The sequence below is a fragment of the Cuculus canorus genome, chromosome 3, assembly GCF_017976375.1.
Source record: "Cuculus canorus isolate bCucCan1 chromosome 3, bCucCan1.pri, whole genome shotgun sequence".
Taxonomy (NCBI): domain Eukaryota; kingdom Metazoa; phylum Chordata; class Aves; order Cuculiformes; family Cuculidae; genus Cuculus; species Cuculus canorus.
Genome location: NC_071403.1, coordinates 101,814,727 through 101,828,931, shown reverse-complemented (window position 1 = coordinate 101,828,931; position 14,205 = coordinate 101,814,727). Strand labels below are relative to the sequence as shown.

General features: G+C 56.1%; 1 protein-coding gene across 1 annotated transcript; it reads right to left on the bottom strand.

Moving 5' to 3' along the window:
- Window positions 1-12,061, bottom strand: CAPN11 (calpain 11). Its single transcript, XM_009559056.2, has 22 exons — window positions 11,903-12,061; window positions 9,384-9,666; window positions 8,748-8,817; window positions 7,185-7,303; window positions 6,909-7,042; window positions 6,569-6,737; window positions 6,302-6,385; window positions 6,130-6,215; window positions 5,854-5,928; window positions 5,278-5,438; window positions 5,029-5,198; window positions 4,806-4,817; window positions 4,298-4,509; window positions 4,133-4,172; window positions 3,811-3,876; window positions 3,417-3,474; window positions 3,254-3,318; window positions 2,340-2,408; window positions 2,149-2,227; window positions 1,633-1,749; window positions 1,502-1,560; window positions 1-1,281 (listed from the first exon to the last, which is right to left on the bottom strand). Exons 2-22 carry the CDS (start codon window positions 9,627-9,629, stop codon window positions 1,255-1,257), a joined length of 2,118 nt encoding a protein of 705 aa, XP_009557351.1. The 5' UTR covers window positions 9,630-9,666; window positions 11,903-12,061; the 3' UTR covers window positions 1-1,254.
- Between the last annotated feature and the right edge of the window lie 2,144 nt (window positions 12,062-14,205).

The window sequence follows — 14,205 nt, the reverse complement described above, 5'->3', positions numbered from 1 at the left end:
CCAGGTCACACATCCAACAGATCTCAGTTTATTCCCGGAGTGCGCAGTGAGCAGGGCAAGGAAGCAGAGCTGCCAGGTGGGCAGCAGTGGTTATTGCTGCAGGCGCATCCTCCAGCGACGACCGAGGTCTGGGGGAGGTTAACTACCTGCCTGCCTCTACAGGGCAAAGGATGGGCCATGACCCACCACCAAGCTGGAGCCACCCTGTTAACCCAGATGGTGAGAGAGTGGAAGAGCATAGATAAGTGCAAATATGTTGGCACTGGAGTCCATCTGCACTGGGAGAAGGAGCCCAAGGGAAGAGGACAGCATAACAGTGTGAGAAGGTGAGAGAAAGGGAGAAAAAACCCCAATTGTGTGTAGAACAACACTCCCCTAAACCACCCCACCTCCTCTCTGGGGGAAGGCGTTGCCCCTTGGGTGCTGGCCCCCCGCTAGCCTCACTGTGGGCCAGAAGCAGGGGCAGCAGATGCCCCAGGAGCTCCCAGGAATGGGAGGAGAGGCCAAGCCGCTGTCACAGTGGTGGCACATGTTCATGCGGCAAGGGAGTCCCCAGACATTCAGTGCTTAAGTTGTGGGGCCTGACCCAGTGGTGGAGCAAAGGCAGGGGTATGGAGGTGGGATGGATGTGTTGAAGGCCACACAGAAAGAGCCAGTGGGCTCTGTGCTTTGGTCATGCTTAGTGGTGATGAGAGCAGTGCAAGGGCTTCAGGAAGAAGAGTACAGCCTTTCTTCCTCCCAGAAGGCCACTCTGGCTCTGCGGGAACCCACTGCCTCTGCCTGAGCAATGCAGTACCTTCTAATGCTCCCAGGCATGCACAGAGACAGGTATTGCATGCCAGTTGGGATGGGACAGCACTAGAGCAAATGATCTGAGTCCCCACTCTTTCCCCTGCAGCTCCTGCCTCTCTCTCTCTGAAGTCAGCTCCCAGCCCGCTCCTTCACTCCCACAAAGCTCGGTGCAGGGATGCACAGGTTCCCCATGCTGTTTGCCCTCCTGTTCTGGGGTGGGAAGAGAGGAGAGGGGGAGTGGAAAGAAGCCCAGCCCAGAAAAGAAGGGCATCCCCTGCCTGCCTTGAATCCTGGTCCACCGAAGGGGGTGGTGTGAGGCTTGCCGGGAGGCAGAGCTGGTGGCTCAGCACGGGATGGAGCAAGGCGGGGAAGAGTATCCTGTGTCCACCCATCCAAGGGGAGGCACTTGGAAGAGGACTGGCCTGCAGGGGTGTCCCAGCCACAGCGGATCTGTCGTGGCTCCTAACCACACATTGTCAGCAGCAGCCACTGGGAAGGAGAGAGAGAGAAGGGATGAGAGCAGGGCTGGTGCCCTCCAGGAAACAGGAAGCCTGCAGCAACCCCATTTTCTCATCTTGATCTTTTATGAGTTCTTTCCCTATTGAAGGGGCTGGAGGACTTTCTAACCACCCACCCCAGATTGTCCTATTGACCCTAATAGATTGTCCCCTTGTCTCCCAACCCACTTCCCACAGGGCTGAGCTCTCACCTCGGCAAGGTTCATGACAGCAGTGCCAGTGCCCTCAGAGTCCATGCTGCGGAAGAACCCTGCAGGGTACAAGACCAAAGTAAGGAACTCATCTCTCTGTCCTTGCCCTCTTTCCCCAAAACACCACTCACTAAACATGGCCTCCAGCTTCACAAGGCAGCAGACAAAGTTGTCGAAGTCCACACCCATGTCAGCATCTGCATAGCGGGCCACCACCACCTGATGCAGCTTGTTGTTCAGCTTGAAACCTGCAAGACAGAGAGCAGTCAGCACCCCAGGGAAGCAGGAGAAGACAGAACTACAGAAGTTCATGCCCCCCTACCTGAAGGGGCCACCAGCCCACCCAAGGAAGGACACTGATACTTTCCCTGGAGCCATATGACTAGTTAGCTCACTGACTCACCCCAGGCCTCTGCTTTGCCATGGTAGGACCCTGCAGGTCAGAGGCTGGGACTGCCCTGCACGCGTCCCTAACTTTCAGGCTCTAGCACTAGGCACAGATGGGATGGAGAGAGCTCAGCACAGACGTGGGCCACATCTCACTGCCATGACAGGTGGCTCCAAGCATTCAATACAGGCTGGTTTCACTCCTCTCCATCTTTGAAAGCAGGAGTTCCCTCCCCAGCCCCATCCTTCTCCCGACCTACCAGCTGACTCTAGAGCCATGCGCATCTCGTAGGAGCTCATCGTGCCTGACTTATCCAGGTCATACTGGCGGAAGATCGTCTGCAAAAACAACACGGAAGATATGAAGGGTAGGCTCTCCTGTGCTCTCCAGCCCGGCTGTCCCCTCACCCCGACACCCCAGCATGGGTGGTAGCTCTGTGCTTCTCCTCACCAGCCAGCTCCGGATCTTGTTCCACAGGATCTGGAACTCCACCAGCCCAAGGCGGGCACTGCCATCTTTCTGGGGAGCAGAGGGTCAAGGAGAAAGCAGACACCAAAGGGAATGGCATAAAGGCAAAACCAAGAAATCCCAGCCACCTGAAGTGAGAAAACCCTGGCCACACTTGGCCTGCCCAAATTCTCTCCCAGCTTCCCCTGTGTGTCCTGCAGCGTCAGCAAGATCAGAGCCTGCAACCCAACAGGGACAGTGCAATGCTTAAACTAGCTGCCATGCCACACCCCAGGAGCAGCTCTGCTGCTGCTGTACGACGCATGTTGCTGAGGCGTCCTCAGAGCAAAACCAGCCTGGCCTGCAGCAAAAGGGGATGCTGCAGGGTCAGGCTGGAGGAGGGCTCAGAGGTGCTTCTGTCCCCTCATCTGACCCTCATGCACGTCCTTATGCAAGCAGGACCACAGGCCATGGCTTCTGTCACTTTACACCTGCTGGACAGGATGTTTTTGGGGAAAGACGCACAACAGCCCTCATTCCCTTCTAGAAGCACCTCGAATGCTGGGTGGCATCACAGCATGTCAGGCTGGGGAGCCTCCGGGGAAGGGAAGCACAGGACAATTCTTCATGGAGGGGAAGGTTGAAGGCATGAGTGGGGCTGGGCTGGGCTTCCAGTAGTGAAGCCAGGGCCCAAAACAAGCAGGGGAACTGATGTCCCTTTCTGAAAAAACTGCTCCTAAAGCCCAGGGGTGTAGGGCAGGTGGACCTGAAGCCAGAAGGACCCCTTTCTTCCTTCCTCTGGATGAACAGCCTTGGCATGGGTGGAGAGCTGAGCCCCATCTCCTGTGAAAAAGTCTTGCTGCTGGCAGGCTGAGCACCAGGGAAGCTGGCCGCTGCCTGCAGCGCCAAGAGGATACATCCATCAGGTTGACCATGTTGCGGCAGGAGTCCAGGCTGAACCCATCCGTCTTCAGATCTTTGTCTGAGGAAGAATGAAAAGGTTCAGCACATGCATCAAAACCTGAGCAGCTGAGCAGGCCTGGACTGCAGGGAGCAAGGGGTGGGAAGGGCAGCACTTACGTCTAGCAATGACTCTGTTCAGAATAGTCCGGAGCTCAAAGACACTGATTTCCATGTCCTGCAGGAGAAGCAGAGTTAGCAGCACCCCTTGCCTGTTCTCCAACACTCTTGTGGCCATTCCCCCTCTCCTGCCTTAGTCAGAAAACAGTAGGGTGCCACTGCATTTTGTGCATGCCCAGAAGACTTTGGGCCACCAGCTGGATATCCTCTCCCCAAATCTGCTCCTGTCACACCACCCCTGGGGGCAGCTGGGCTGAGCTGCGGGCAGAGGGGCCCTTGTCTAGAGGATGGGACTGAGTGATCATGAGGTGGGCTGGAGCTCTCATGGTCAGGGGTCCTATCCCAACTTGTCCCCTCCCCAGGCTCCCTCAGAGCTCGGTGCAGCCATACCCACCTCCCCTGCCAGCTGCTGGAACATGTTCTTGAAGCCATCCTCTATGTCATCCTCAGTTATTTCCTCCTAGGGTGACACAGGCCAGAAAGAAGATGTTAGTGGTCAAACCCAGGCATTGCCCTGCCTCCCAGGCTCAGCAAACCCAAACAGGAAGGGAAGATCTTATTTACTTTATTCCTTCCCACATCCCCATCACCTTGACCCCACCAGTCCCTCTCCAGTCACAGTGACATCCCAAACCCAGGCAGCCACCTCCTGCCTGCAGCACCCCCTTCAAAGCCCAGAGCCTTGGCACCAACTGAACCAGAGCGGCAGCTCCTACCTCATCTGCCAGGTCTGCTGAGATCTCTTCATCCAACTCCCTGGGAGCAGAAAGGAGAAAAACCAAAGTGGTGAGTGGGGTCCCCATCCAGCAGACTGCTTGCAGTGGGGAAATGCCCTGCTGCTCACAGACACGGGGCATTTCCTGGCCAGGCAAGGAACTCACTCTGTATCCGACTGTTTCTCAGTGAAGACCCGCAGGATGAAGTCAGCTTCCTTGTGTGGCTCGAAGGTGGAAGGCACTACGATGTACTCGCCGGGGGGCAGCCGGATTTGGTTGCTCACTTCTCGCAGATTGATGAAGGTCTCAGACCGTGCCCGCGACTGGTTTCGCAGGAAGAAGTCCTTCTTCAAGTGCACATTCTGGCTGCCCTGGGCCTGCAGAAGCAAAGACACTTGTGGGCAACAGACCAGCAAAGGGGGGACCTGCACGAGGTGGCAGGAGCAAAGACAGCTTCATTGACAGGACATCCCTGCCCTGCCCATCCCAGTGGGAGCCGTTCTTCCCCCATGGAGGTGCTCGGCACCCATTAGCATTCTAGCCACTGCCTTTGTGGTGGTGGGAGCTCCCACGCTATGCATGTGCATGTGTGTATGCATGTGCATTAACCCATTCCTGTCCACTCTTGCACTCCCTTCTAAGAGGCGGTATGGTCTTGTGTCTCGAGACGTACCTCCTCAGGAACCTGCAGGGGGGAAAGAAAAGGGAAAAAAAATCAGAATCTCAGTACCTGCCCCCATCCTTTAAAAACACAGTGAGCATAGGATGGGGATGTCCCACAGACTGGCCAAATCGGGTGGAAAAGGCTTCCATGAGGACTGAAGTATGAAGTCCAGACAGGACTGGCAGCACTGAGACAGTCTCAAAGCAGCAGCATCAGGGTGGGCAGGGGTTACCTCATAGACAGCGAAGCCAATGGTGTGCATGTCACCCCCCACTCGCCGCTCCCGCCGCCGGTGCTTCTGCATCAGAGCCACTAGGAAGCTGCAGGCCACCTCGTCATCGCCGGGGTCATCATCCTCTTCCAGGAGCTTGATCTTAAACTGAGGGTTGATCCAGAATGTGGCTGGGAGGAAGAGGATGCATGGATGAGACATCCAGCTACATTGTGCAGCCAAGAGTGGTGATGCAGGGCGGGGAGGTACCTGGGTGATTCCTGCAGCCCCCAGCAGTGCTACCCCGGCGCCATGTGCCCTCAAACACTTGTGTGTGCCACCTGCTGAGCTCATCCTTGGTGAGGGCATCAGGGGTCAGGTTGCAGATCTCCAACCTGGAGAACTCTCTCATGAAGTCCCGGAAAGACATCCTGTGGGACACAGACAGGGGTTGAGGCCAAGGCACCACTCAGAGGGAGGGAGAGGAGCACAAGCAGCTGGGTCGTCTGGACCCAGCCAACATTTTGGAAGAATTAAGCAACACCGAGAACTTTTACCTCAAGCAGTTATAGCTCATTTAAAGCCTGCTGCTGGGTTCGGGGAAGATGTTTACCCTTCCTAGATGTTTATTTTGCATTTAGTTGGGCTGAATTTCATTGAAGGGATGAAAATTATTAACTAGATCAGATAACAAAACACTAGCAGGCTCTCTGGTGCTAGAACACCAGATCATAAAGGGAGGTCATGCGTTTCAGCTGAAGCAGGACCACATGATCTTCTCCCAGCTCCTCTGTTCCTTCCCAGGCTGGCTGCCGAAAAAATGCAGCACTTTGTTCTAGCACTCACCAGAACTCTCCATCTTCCATCTTCAGTTGCAGCTCTTCCCTGACATCGGGGTCAATGTTGTTCCACTCGGAGGAGCTGGAATAGCAGGAGAGACGATGAGGAATTAGATGAACTGACAGCACTTCAGAGCTGGCCCTCAACTGCCTGCCTCTCTGATGTGAGTGGCACTACACACTGTGAACTTCCCCTCGGCAGCATGATGCACTCAACTGCTGTGTGCGCAGTGCCTGCTGGCCTGCCAGCAGCAGGACTGAAGTCCCATCTGTTCCAACTCACCCATCACTCCAGGCTCCAGTCCACTCCACCTGACCCCAGGGGTTCCTGATGCGGATGAGCTGCTCCTGCTGACCCCGGTAGTTCACCTGCCAGTCACCAGACACAGGATGTTGAGCCTTTACCATTGGCCCGGGTATATTATTGCTATTGAAGTCTCATCTAGCCTACTCACGTCTCTGAAGGCTGTGACAGAATAGGCATGGCCCTTCACCAGCTTCTTGAAGGTCACCGCTTCCATATCAAAGGCACTTGTGATCTAAGGAGAATGTGCAAAGCTCAAGTGAATATGATTAAATTCATGTAGTCCTATTCCTACCCCTTCCCTCCACTGCACAGAGAATTCCCCTTCCCTTGCTCTGCACAGAGATCTTGGGCTACAAGGCCTCGCTTTGGCCATTGCTGGAGCAGAGCCCCTGGCTCATCCCAGTACATCACTTACATCGATAGAGCAGCCCAGCAGGGACCCTCTCTCCAGCGCCTTGCGGATGATGTGACCCATGTTGCGTGGCGGCCGCTTGAGGTCATACATCTCTGCCACACCGCCAGTGAAGTCCTCGAAACCCTCAGTGGTGCTGCCTCCCGAGAGCGACTCGTAGCAGCCGTTGAGCCTGAGTACCAGCCAGCAAAAGAGGTGCATGAGGTGACAAGGATGCAGCACATCACCACTTGCCAGCTACCCAGCACAAGCAGAGCCAGGGAGAGAAGACACCCACTCCTCTCCACCCTGCAGAATGAGATGACCTGTCCTCCACCCACATGCCCACCACGGGGTTACCCACTTGGCATAGGCTTTCTCCAGCAGAGCACTCCAGAACTCTGTACACTCTGCCGAGTGCACGAACAGGAGCTCTCCATCCTTGGTAGGCAGCTGGTCATCCACCACCACATCCACCCACTCGCCAAACTGCCAGATCTGGGGTGTCAGGAGAAAGTGGAGTGAGCTCAAAGCATCACATGACTTGCTCATCCCTACCACAGAGGGATGTCCTCAGCCCAACACCCTCTCCCTGAGATGCAGGCCACCCACTGTAGGGGGACAGGAGCTCCCAGCCCACCTGGAAGTGGAAGATGCCAGCATAGTCCTCCTGGAAGCTCTGTCCGTGGGGCACCACACGGTGCAAGAGCTCCTCATTGAGTGTGAGGGAGCCAATGGCAGCCAGCAACCAGCAATCACCTGGGGAATGAGAGAAAGCTGGTGTGAGCACCCACCACCTCCCTGACTACGGGGGTAGGTGGTGAATGTGTAGGAGCCTGTGTCATGGTCTCCGTGCAAAAGTTCTGGACTCCCCAGCTCAAAAAGCATGTGGAGATAGTGGAGAGGGTCTAGCAAACAGATGAAGCTCAGGGAGTGAGGCTCACTCAGTCCGACTTGGAGAGCAGAGTTAGCTCAAGGCAACAGGGAATGATCCTCCCTGACCTACAGCCTATCTTCAGACCATCACATACAGTCAGTATCAGAGCCCTTTCTCGCAGCCACTTATCTAGACCCTCCTGTGACTCATGCATATGACTGCCCACTGCATCTCAGCCAGTGAGTTCTTCAGCAGAATTACACTTCGCATTTGAAAAAAAACTTACCAAGTGAGAAGTTCAACACTGCTGCCTCTGCTTTGCAAACTGCGACAAACACCACCACGCTTTCCCTTGTAAGTGTTCTTAACCACAAGTACTGCTACAGGCCAGCTCTGTGCTTCAAATTCTTTGCCTTGGTTCCTTTCTCTTTTGCCTTTAAAGCCTGCCACACCTTAGCCTCGAGCCTGGATAACTTGTATGAGGCTGTGGTTTGACAAAGCGGGATTTCAGACTTTTTAATGACCAATTGAACACCAACGCAGTGCTCTAGGCTGTTAGGTGCTCCAGTTACCACCTCAAGTTTGTTCTAATTACTGGACGCACTAAATGTGGTCAGTCCTGAAACCAGCATGCTATGTGTGCTAAGGTACACAATCCTCTCAGTCAAGTTCTCAGCTTGATCAGATGAGGACAGGACTCGGTGGTACCCAGATGTGGTTCTGATGATCACGAAATCTCAGTCACCTGCCTTGTCAGCTTACCCAGCCCATTAATACTGCTCTCCTTGTCTCAGTGCCTTTCCTGTGGGAGACATGCCTGAAGAAATGACAGATCATTACTTGTACTCTGTAGTTCTCCTCTCCGTTCCCTATGGCCACGCTGCATTTCTTCACAAGCATTTTGCCATGACCAGCACATCCTCACCTCTGTTCATTACTGTTCCCAGCTGCCATCCCTCACCATTTACCAAAGCGAGGAGCTTTTCTGAGCAGCTCCTGGTGGTGTTGTTAGCATGTGCCAGGGATGGATCCACCCTACATCTCCCTTGATCTTAGCATGGTCAAACTGTGCACACATCAGTCTAGAGCTACCAGGAGGCTGTCCCCCACCTTCAAGTTTCCACTGCACTAAATGGGAAGGAAACCTTTGGTACAAAGATGGTTGTGCAGATGCTGGCACAAAAATACACTGCAGAGGCCTGGGGAAAGGTGCTGTGGAACTGACCCATCCTCAGCCTTACACAGACGCCTCTTCTGCAGCCATGCCAACACTCTCCACCTGCTGGTCCACAGACCAATGTCTGGGGACAGAACTCCAGCACTCACCCAGAGCCCCCTGGCAGATGTCCGTCCGGGTTGCACCACCAACAATGAACTGAGGGTCATCCACTAATTCCTACAAGAGAAAGAGATAATCAAGATGTTGGTGCTGGATCTTGGCAGGGCCTGGGCTTCTGGGAGGCTGGCTTTCTCCGCAGCTCAGACTTGGGATGAAGGTATACATGTGGTCCCCAAGAGATGCATCCCACCTGCCCTCTGCCAGGGAAATCTGCTGACTGCAACCCCAAGGCCATCACAGTAAGGCAAGGCAAGATCTTCTGCTGGAGCCACAGGAGGTCACGGCTATTTACACTAATGGCACTTCCCTTGCACACGTGGCACCAGGGGATAAACACTCACAAAAGCCCCAGCTGCCAAGGGTGGTGCATCCATGCTACCTAGAAGCAATGACACAGCCCATCCATTTTAAAGCCCATAGGGCTGCTAGGCATGATGCTTTCCTGCGCAAACACTCATAAGACATTGCTCTAGGCCCTTGGGAAAGAAGGTTATTAAGTACTCAAAGGACTTTGAGCTCTGAGAAGAGCAGGTCAGAGCCTGCTGCTTGGCAAACCATGTTAGTGCAGACTTGCAGGGCAGGGATGCCAGCCCAGCCCAAGGAGAAGTAAGCCCAGTACTTACCGATGGACGCTTCCACTCCACTCCCCGTGTCTTGCTTGAGTGTGGCCCCAGCTCCTTGAATCCGAGGGCAGAGGGGCCAGCTGGAAACTGGGGGTCCCTAAAGAGTGTGCCACTCTCAATGCACTCCTGTTTGAGGGCCTCATAGTCCTGGTTAAGGTACTTGATGGCGTTGTTGTGTTGGCCGACCCCCTCGGCTCTCAAACGGTCTCTCTGTAGTCGTGCAGCCATCCCACCAAAGGGCATCATAGCTGGGCACCGGCAGCGTTACCTTCAGCTCCGCTCCCTGCAATGAAACAGGCATGGCTGGTCTGAGCCAGGACCTGGCACCCACGCACCTTGCTGAGGACACCATCCCTTTCACACAGTGCCAGGCTTGGAGACCTACCACTGCCACAGCAGGGACCTTCTCCAACAGCACTGCCCCACAGCAGCGAGCAGAACTATACTCAGAGCACCCCCAGAGTGGCCCATATGCTGAAAAAAACCTTCCCAAATTCCATTCTGGCAGCAGCCTCATTCTGAGCCATGGTCTCCAGCCCAGACATGGAAGCTCTGCTGTCTTTAGAACACACCAAAGGAACAGAGTGGCTTCAAGCGCTGGATTGGTTACTCCTAGCTGCTGTTCTCCTGTCTGGACAGGAGCTGTTGTAGAGGAGAGAAGGACTGGTGCTGCCTCAGAGAAGGATAACAGGTTTAGAGTAGAATGGTTTGAGTTGGAAGGGACCTTAAAGATCATCCAGTTCCAATCCCCCCGCCATGGGGAGGGACACATCCGACTAGATCAGGCTGACCAAGGCCCCATCCAACCTGGCCTTCCAGGGATGGGGCAGCCACAACTTCCCTGGGCAACCTGTGCCAGTGTCTCACCACCCTCATTGTGAAAAAAATCGTCCTTGAGTCTAGTCTAAATCTGCCCCTCTTCAGTTTATACCCATTCCCTCTTGTCCTATCACTCCATGCCTTTATAAAAAGTCCCTCCCCAGCTTTCTTGTAGCCCCTTCAGGTACTGGAAGGTTGCTAGAAGGTCTCCTCGGAGCCTTTTCTTCTCCAGGCTGAACAACCCCAACTCTCTCAGCCTGTGCTCGTACGGGAGGTGCTTCAGCCTTCTGATCATCTTTGAAGCCCTCCTCTGGACTCGTTCCAACAGTTCCATAACCTTCTTATGTCGAAGATTCCAGAACTGGACACAATACTCCAGATGAGGTCTCACAAGAGAGGAACAGAGGGGCAGCATCCCCTCCCTCGCCCGCTGGCCACGCTTCTTCTGATGCAGCCAAGGGTACACTCGACCTTAGGGCTGCGAGTGAGGGCAGGGGGAGTGACAGGGCACAGAACGGCCGAGCCCAGTCATTCCAGGCTTTGTCCTCCAGCACAACTTTCCGGGACCTTCCCTCGTCCCGGCTCCTCCTCGCTCGTCGCAGCCAGGAAGGTGTCAGCTGCGGCCCCCCAGCTCGCCGCAGCCCCGGACGCCTCTCCCTCGAAAGCCGCCCCAGCTGCCTGAGCACTGAGTCAATCGTGCTGGGAAGGGAGGAGCCCGGCGGGACGGTGATGGGCTCTGTCTATGGGGCTGGCGGAGGACGAGGGAAGGAAGAGGCGTTTCGGCGCTTCCCGACGCTCACAGGGGCGGGGTGACTCCAGCCTCGCTGGCAGCCTGCTGGGAGGCACCGGGAAGGGATTCGGGGTGCGCTGGGACACCCTGGCACCGGGAGACAGGGACAGGGCAGAGCCCCCAGCGCGGTGCTCCCTTCTCCCGGCCTTCGTGGTTGTCTCTGGTCCTTCTCCAGCCGTCTGGGCCGTTGCTTGGCGGAGTTGGTGCTGAGCTGGATACTCCTAAGGCTTCTCCGCACAAAGAATTCCACGGGTAAATAGCCCGGGAGGCAGCAATCCACTCGGAGCAGCGAGTGAGGATGCCAGCGCTGGCTCCCTGCCTCCCCAGTGCCCCATCCCAGGGGAGCTCCAGAGGCGGGTCTCCTTGTCCTGAAGAGCTGTGATAGCTAAGGGAAGGCAGGCGGCAATGAAAACGGTACAAAGCTCTTGGCATGTGCACAGAGCATAAGCCTGGCTGCTAGTCCAAGTCAGCTGCCCTAACCAGAAGATTTTCATGAAGAAAAACCTATTCCTCCCCATCATTCTGCCTGTCCGGGGATACTCTAAACCCGTTATCCTTCTCTGAGGCGGCGCCAGCCCTCTCTCCTCTACAATAGCCCCAAATCTATGGAGCTCAGCTCTTAACCATCATCTCCTCCTTCCAACTCCTGCTGCACAACCAGCACCCTGGCAGCCTCTCCCAGTGGCCAGGCACTCGTTGCCTGCCAAGCTGTCAGGATGGCTCCTCCAGTCCCAGCTGCTGCCCAGAGCCCAGAGGGTGCTGCGGGAGGGAGAAACCCAAATGCAACCCCCAGGAGAGCCTCCAGCTCCCACCTTGCCACTTCCCCAGCACTCACACCACAGCCTGTTGAGAGCTGGGGAACTCCCCGCACCCACAGCCCCTGCCAGGCACCCTATCCCACCCTGCCTACCTGCACTGGACATGGCTGCGGACATGGGGAGCTGCGTGCAGCCTCAGCACAGGCACCATGAAAGTTATTCTTAGCTCTGTGGCTCAAAATACTCGGGAAGATTGAGCTCAGTGGCAGACTGAGGTCACGCAAGCGCAGAGTGAGAGAAAATATTTCAGACCTCAGGAACCACGTGGGGCCTTAATCAATGGGGTCGGTTGCTGATACCCCTCCAGCTGACACTGATGGACACTGCATCCACAGGGATGGATTCACGGAGATCGCCCACGGAGGTGGAAAGGGCAAGCAGAGATCAGACAAGCCCCAATGGCAGTTTTCCACACCAGGCAACGTCCAACCACAATAGGATACTTTTCAGTATTGGAATCACCTCTTCCTTCCAAGTGAGAGGAGAAAGACACTGCGGAGTCCCTGATACCTTGTGCATCTCAGCACATATTGAAAAACGCCTGGACAGCATCATTGCTGAACACCAGCCAAAAATCTCTGCAGACCTTTGTTTTGCCAGCTGCTCTTGGAGATCGGAGGAAGGGGGAGCTCCCTTCTTTAAAACAAGCCAGGCCGAGCCCTGACACCGCATCGTGCCGCATCCTCAGCTCGGGGCAAAGATCCTCAGCCGCCCATAGGGTCCCGCACTGCCCAAGCAGCTCTCCCAGCCCTCCGGCTGACAAAGATGCTCATTTCCCACAAGCTCCCTTTATCCCGCATCCCCTCGACGAGCCGGGGCGTCGACTGAGGGTCAGCATCACATCCAGGGTCACTGCGGTACCCAGTTTTCTGGCAGCCCTGATGAGGAAGCCTCCGTGCCTCTGCGACTGCTTTAGCTAATGCAAAAATCCCGGCGGATAAAAAGGGGATTGCAGGGATAGGCAAGCCTGGAGCTGCTCAGAGCCTGGGAGAAGCCCCCGGGGGAACCATCCCTGCCCGCCTGGAGCCCCCGGCGCTTACCCTGTGCTGGGGATCGAATAAGGGTGAAGATGAGGATGGGGATAGGGGTGGGTGGGTGGGTAGGTGGGTGATGGACTTACGGAAGCTGCCGTGGCCACCGCCCTGCCCGCTCGAGCCCAGCCCAGCCCAGCCCGGCTCAGCCCCGCGGAAGGTGGGGTTTCGGCGGGCAGGATGTGCGAGCGAAGCTGGGAGGGCGGTGGGCGGAAGAATTAAAGGCGCAGCGACCGCTCAGAACTACGGGAAGAGGATTTACTGGTGTGGTCCAGGCTGCTGACACCTCTCTCCTGGGGATGGAGGAGTGCCGCCGGGATGGGCGCGCTGCTTCCACCTTTGCTCCAAGCAAAAGGCTTGATGCACAGGGAAACCAGGGCTGGGAGGAAAAGAGGAAGCGACTTTTCTCTTGGGAAAGGGTTTGGGGGTGACATGGTGCTGCCCCACACCGCTGGCACCCTAGCTTAGCTAGATGAAGCTCTGCGCTGTGCCTTGTCCCAGGGCTTGTTGCCCCGGTGCCATGGCTAAGAGCAATGGACCCAAGCAGTGTCACCCACCGTGGGGTCCCTTCTCCTTTCTTTGTGCTTGAGGAGGTGGTGCCCATACCACATCACTCCTGCAAGCCCAGGCAGCCGTGGGCAGCAACCCCACCACCAGCTGCCCTGGCATCCCTGCAAGCCCTGGCAGTCACAGCCAGCGCCCACCCCACCATCTGCCCCTTGCTGCTGGGTGCCAGTAGCACCCACTGCCCTGGGGCTTCCCACAGCGGGGCTGCCTGTGCGTGCCCTCTCTGACTCACGGAATGGCTATGCTGGGTGGTGCCGTTGCTGACGAGCATGGCCACAGCCGGGCTTGGCACAACACCGCGCCACCCAGTGTGGTACAACGTGGCTTTGTCTGGCATGGCATGGCTTAACAGGGATAGAACTAGTTTAGATCAGCACAACCAACACGGCTCAGCACGGCATGGTTTGGTCTGGCATGACTGGCTCAGCTCAGCCTAGTTTGGCATGGCATGGCCCAGCCCCACTTGTCCCCCTTCTGAGGCCCCAGCCCCAGAAGAAGCTCTGCACAGTCATCCTTCTGATATCAGGGCTGAAAATGGTGATTGCATGAGTGTCACCAGCCATGGGGCTCCTTCTCCCCTTGTGCCTGGCCGCAGCTGGGGTGGCTGCACCAATACCATCTCACTGCAGGACCTGTCATCCAGCTGTTTCCCCAGGCTTCACAGAGCACCTGCTTTCTAACCCACCCTGCCTTGCTCTGGAGTGGAAATCCTTGCTAAGCAGGGAGCAGGTTGCACATGGAGGCAGGAGCTGTTTCCCTTGCCTGAGGGAAGGGCAACCAGAACATTCAAAACCAGC

What these genes read in the sequence shown, in the direction of transcription:
- CAPN11 (XM_009559056.2), bottom strand. Translation starts at nt 9,629, where the DNA reads ATGATGCCCTTTGGTGGGATGGCTGCACGACTACAGAGAGACCGTTTG. An exon ending in GAGAAACAGTCGGATACAGA is followed by an intron (nt 4,173 to 4,297) that starts GTGAGTTCCTTG and finishes TTCTGCTCCCAG; the next exon opens with GGAGTTGGATGAAGAGATCT. An exon ending in CTGTCATGAACCTTGCCGAG is followed by an intron (nt 1,282 to 1,501) that starts GTGAGAGCTCAG and finishes TCTCCTTCCCAG; the next exon opens with TGGCTGCTGCTGACAATGTG.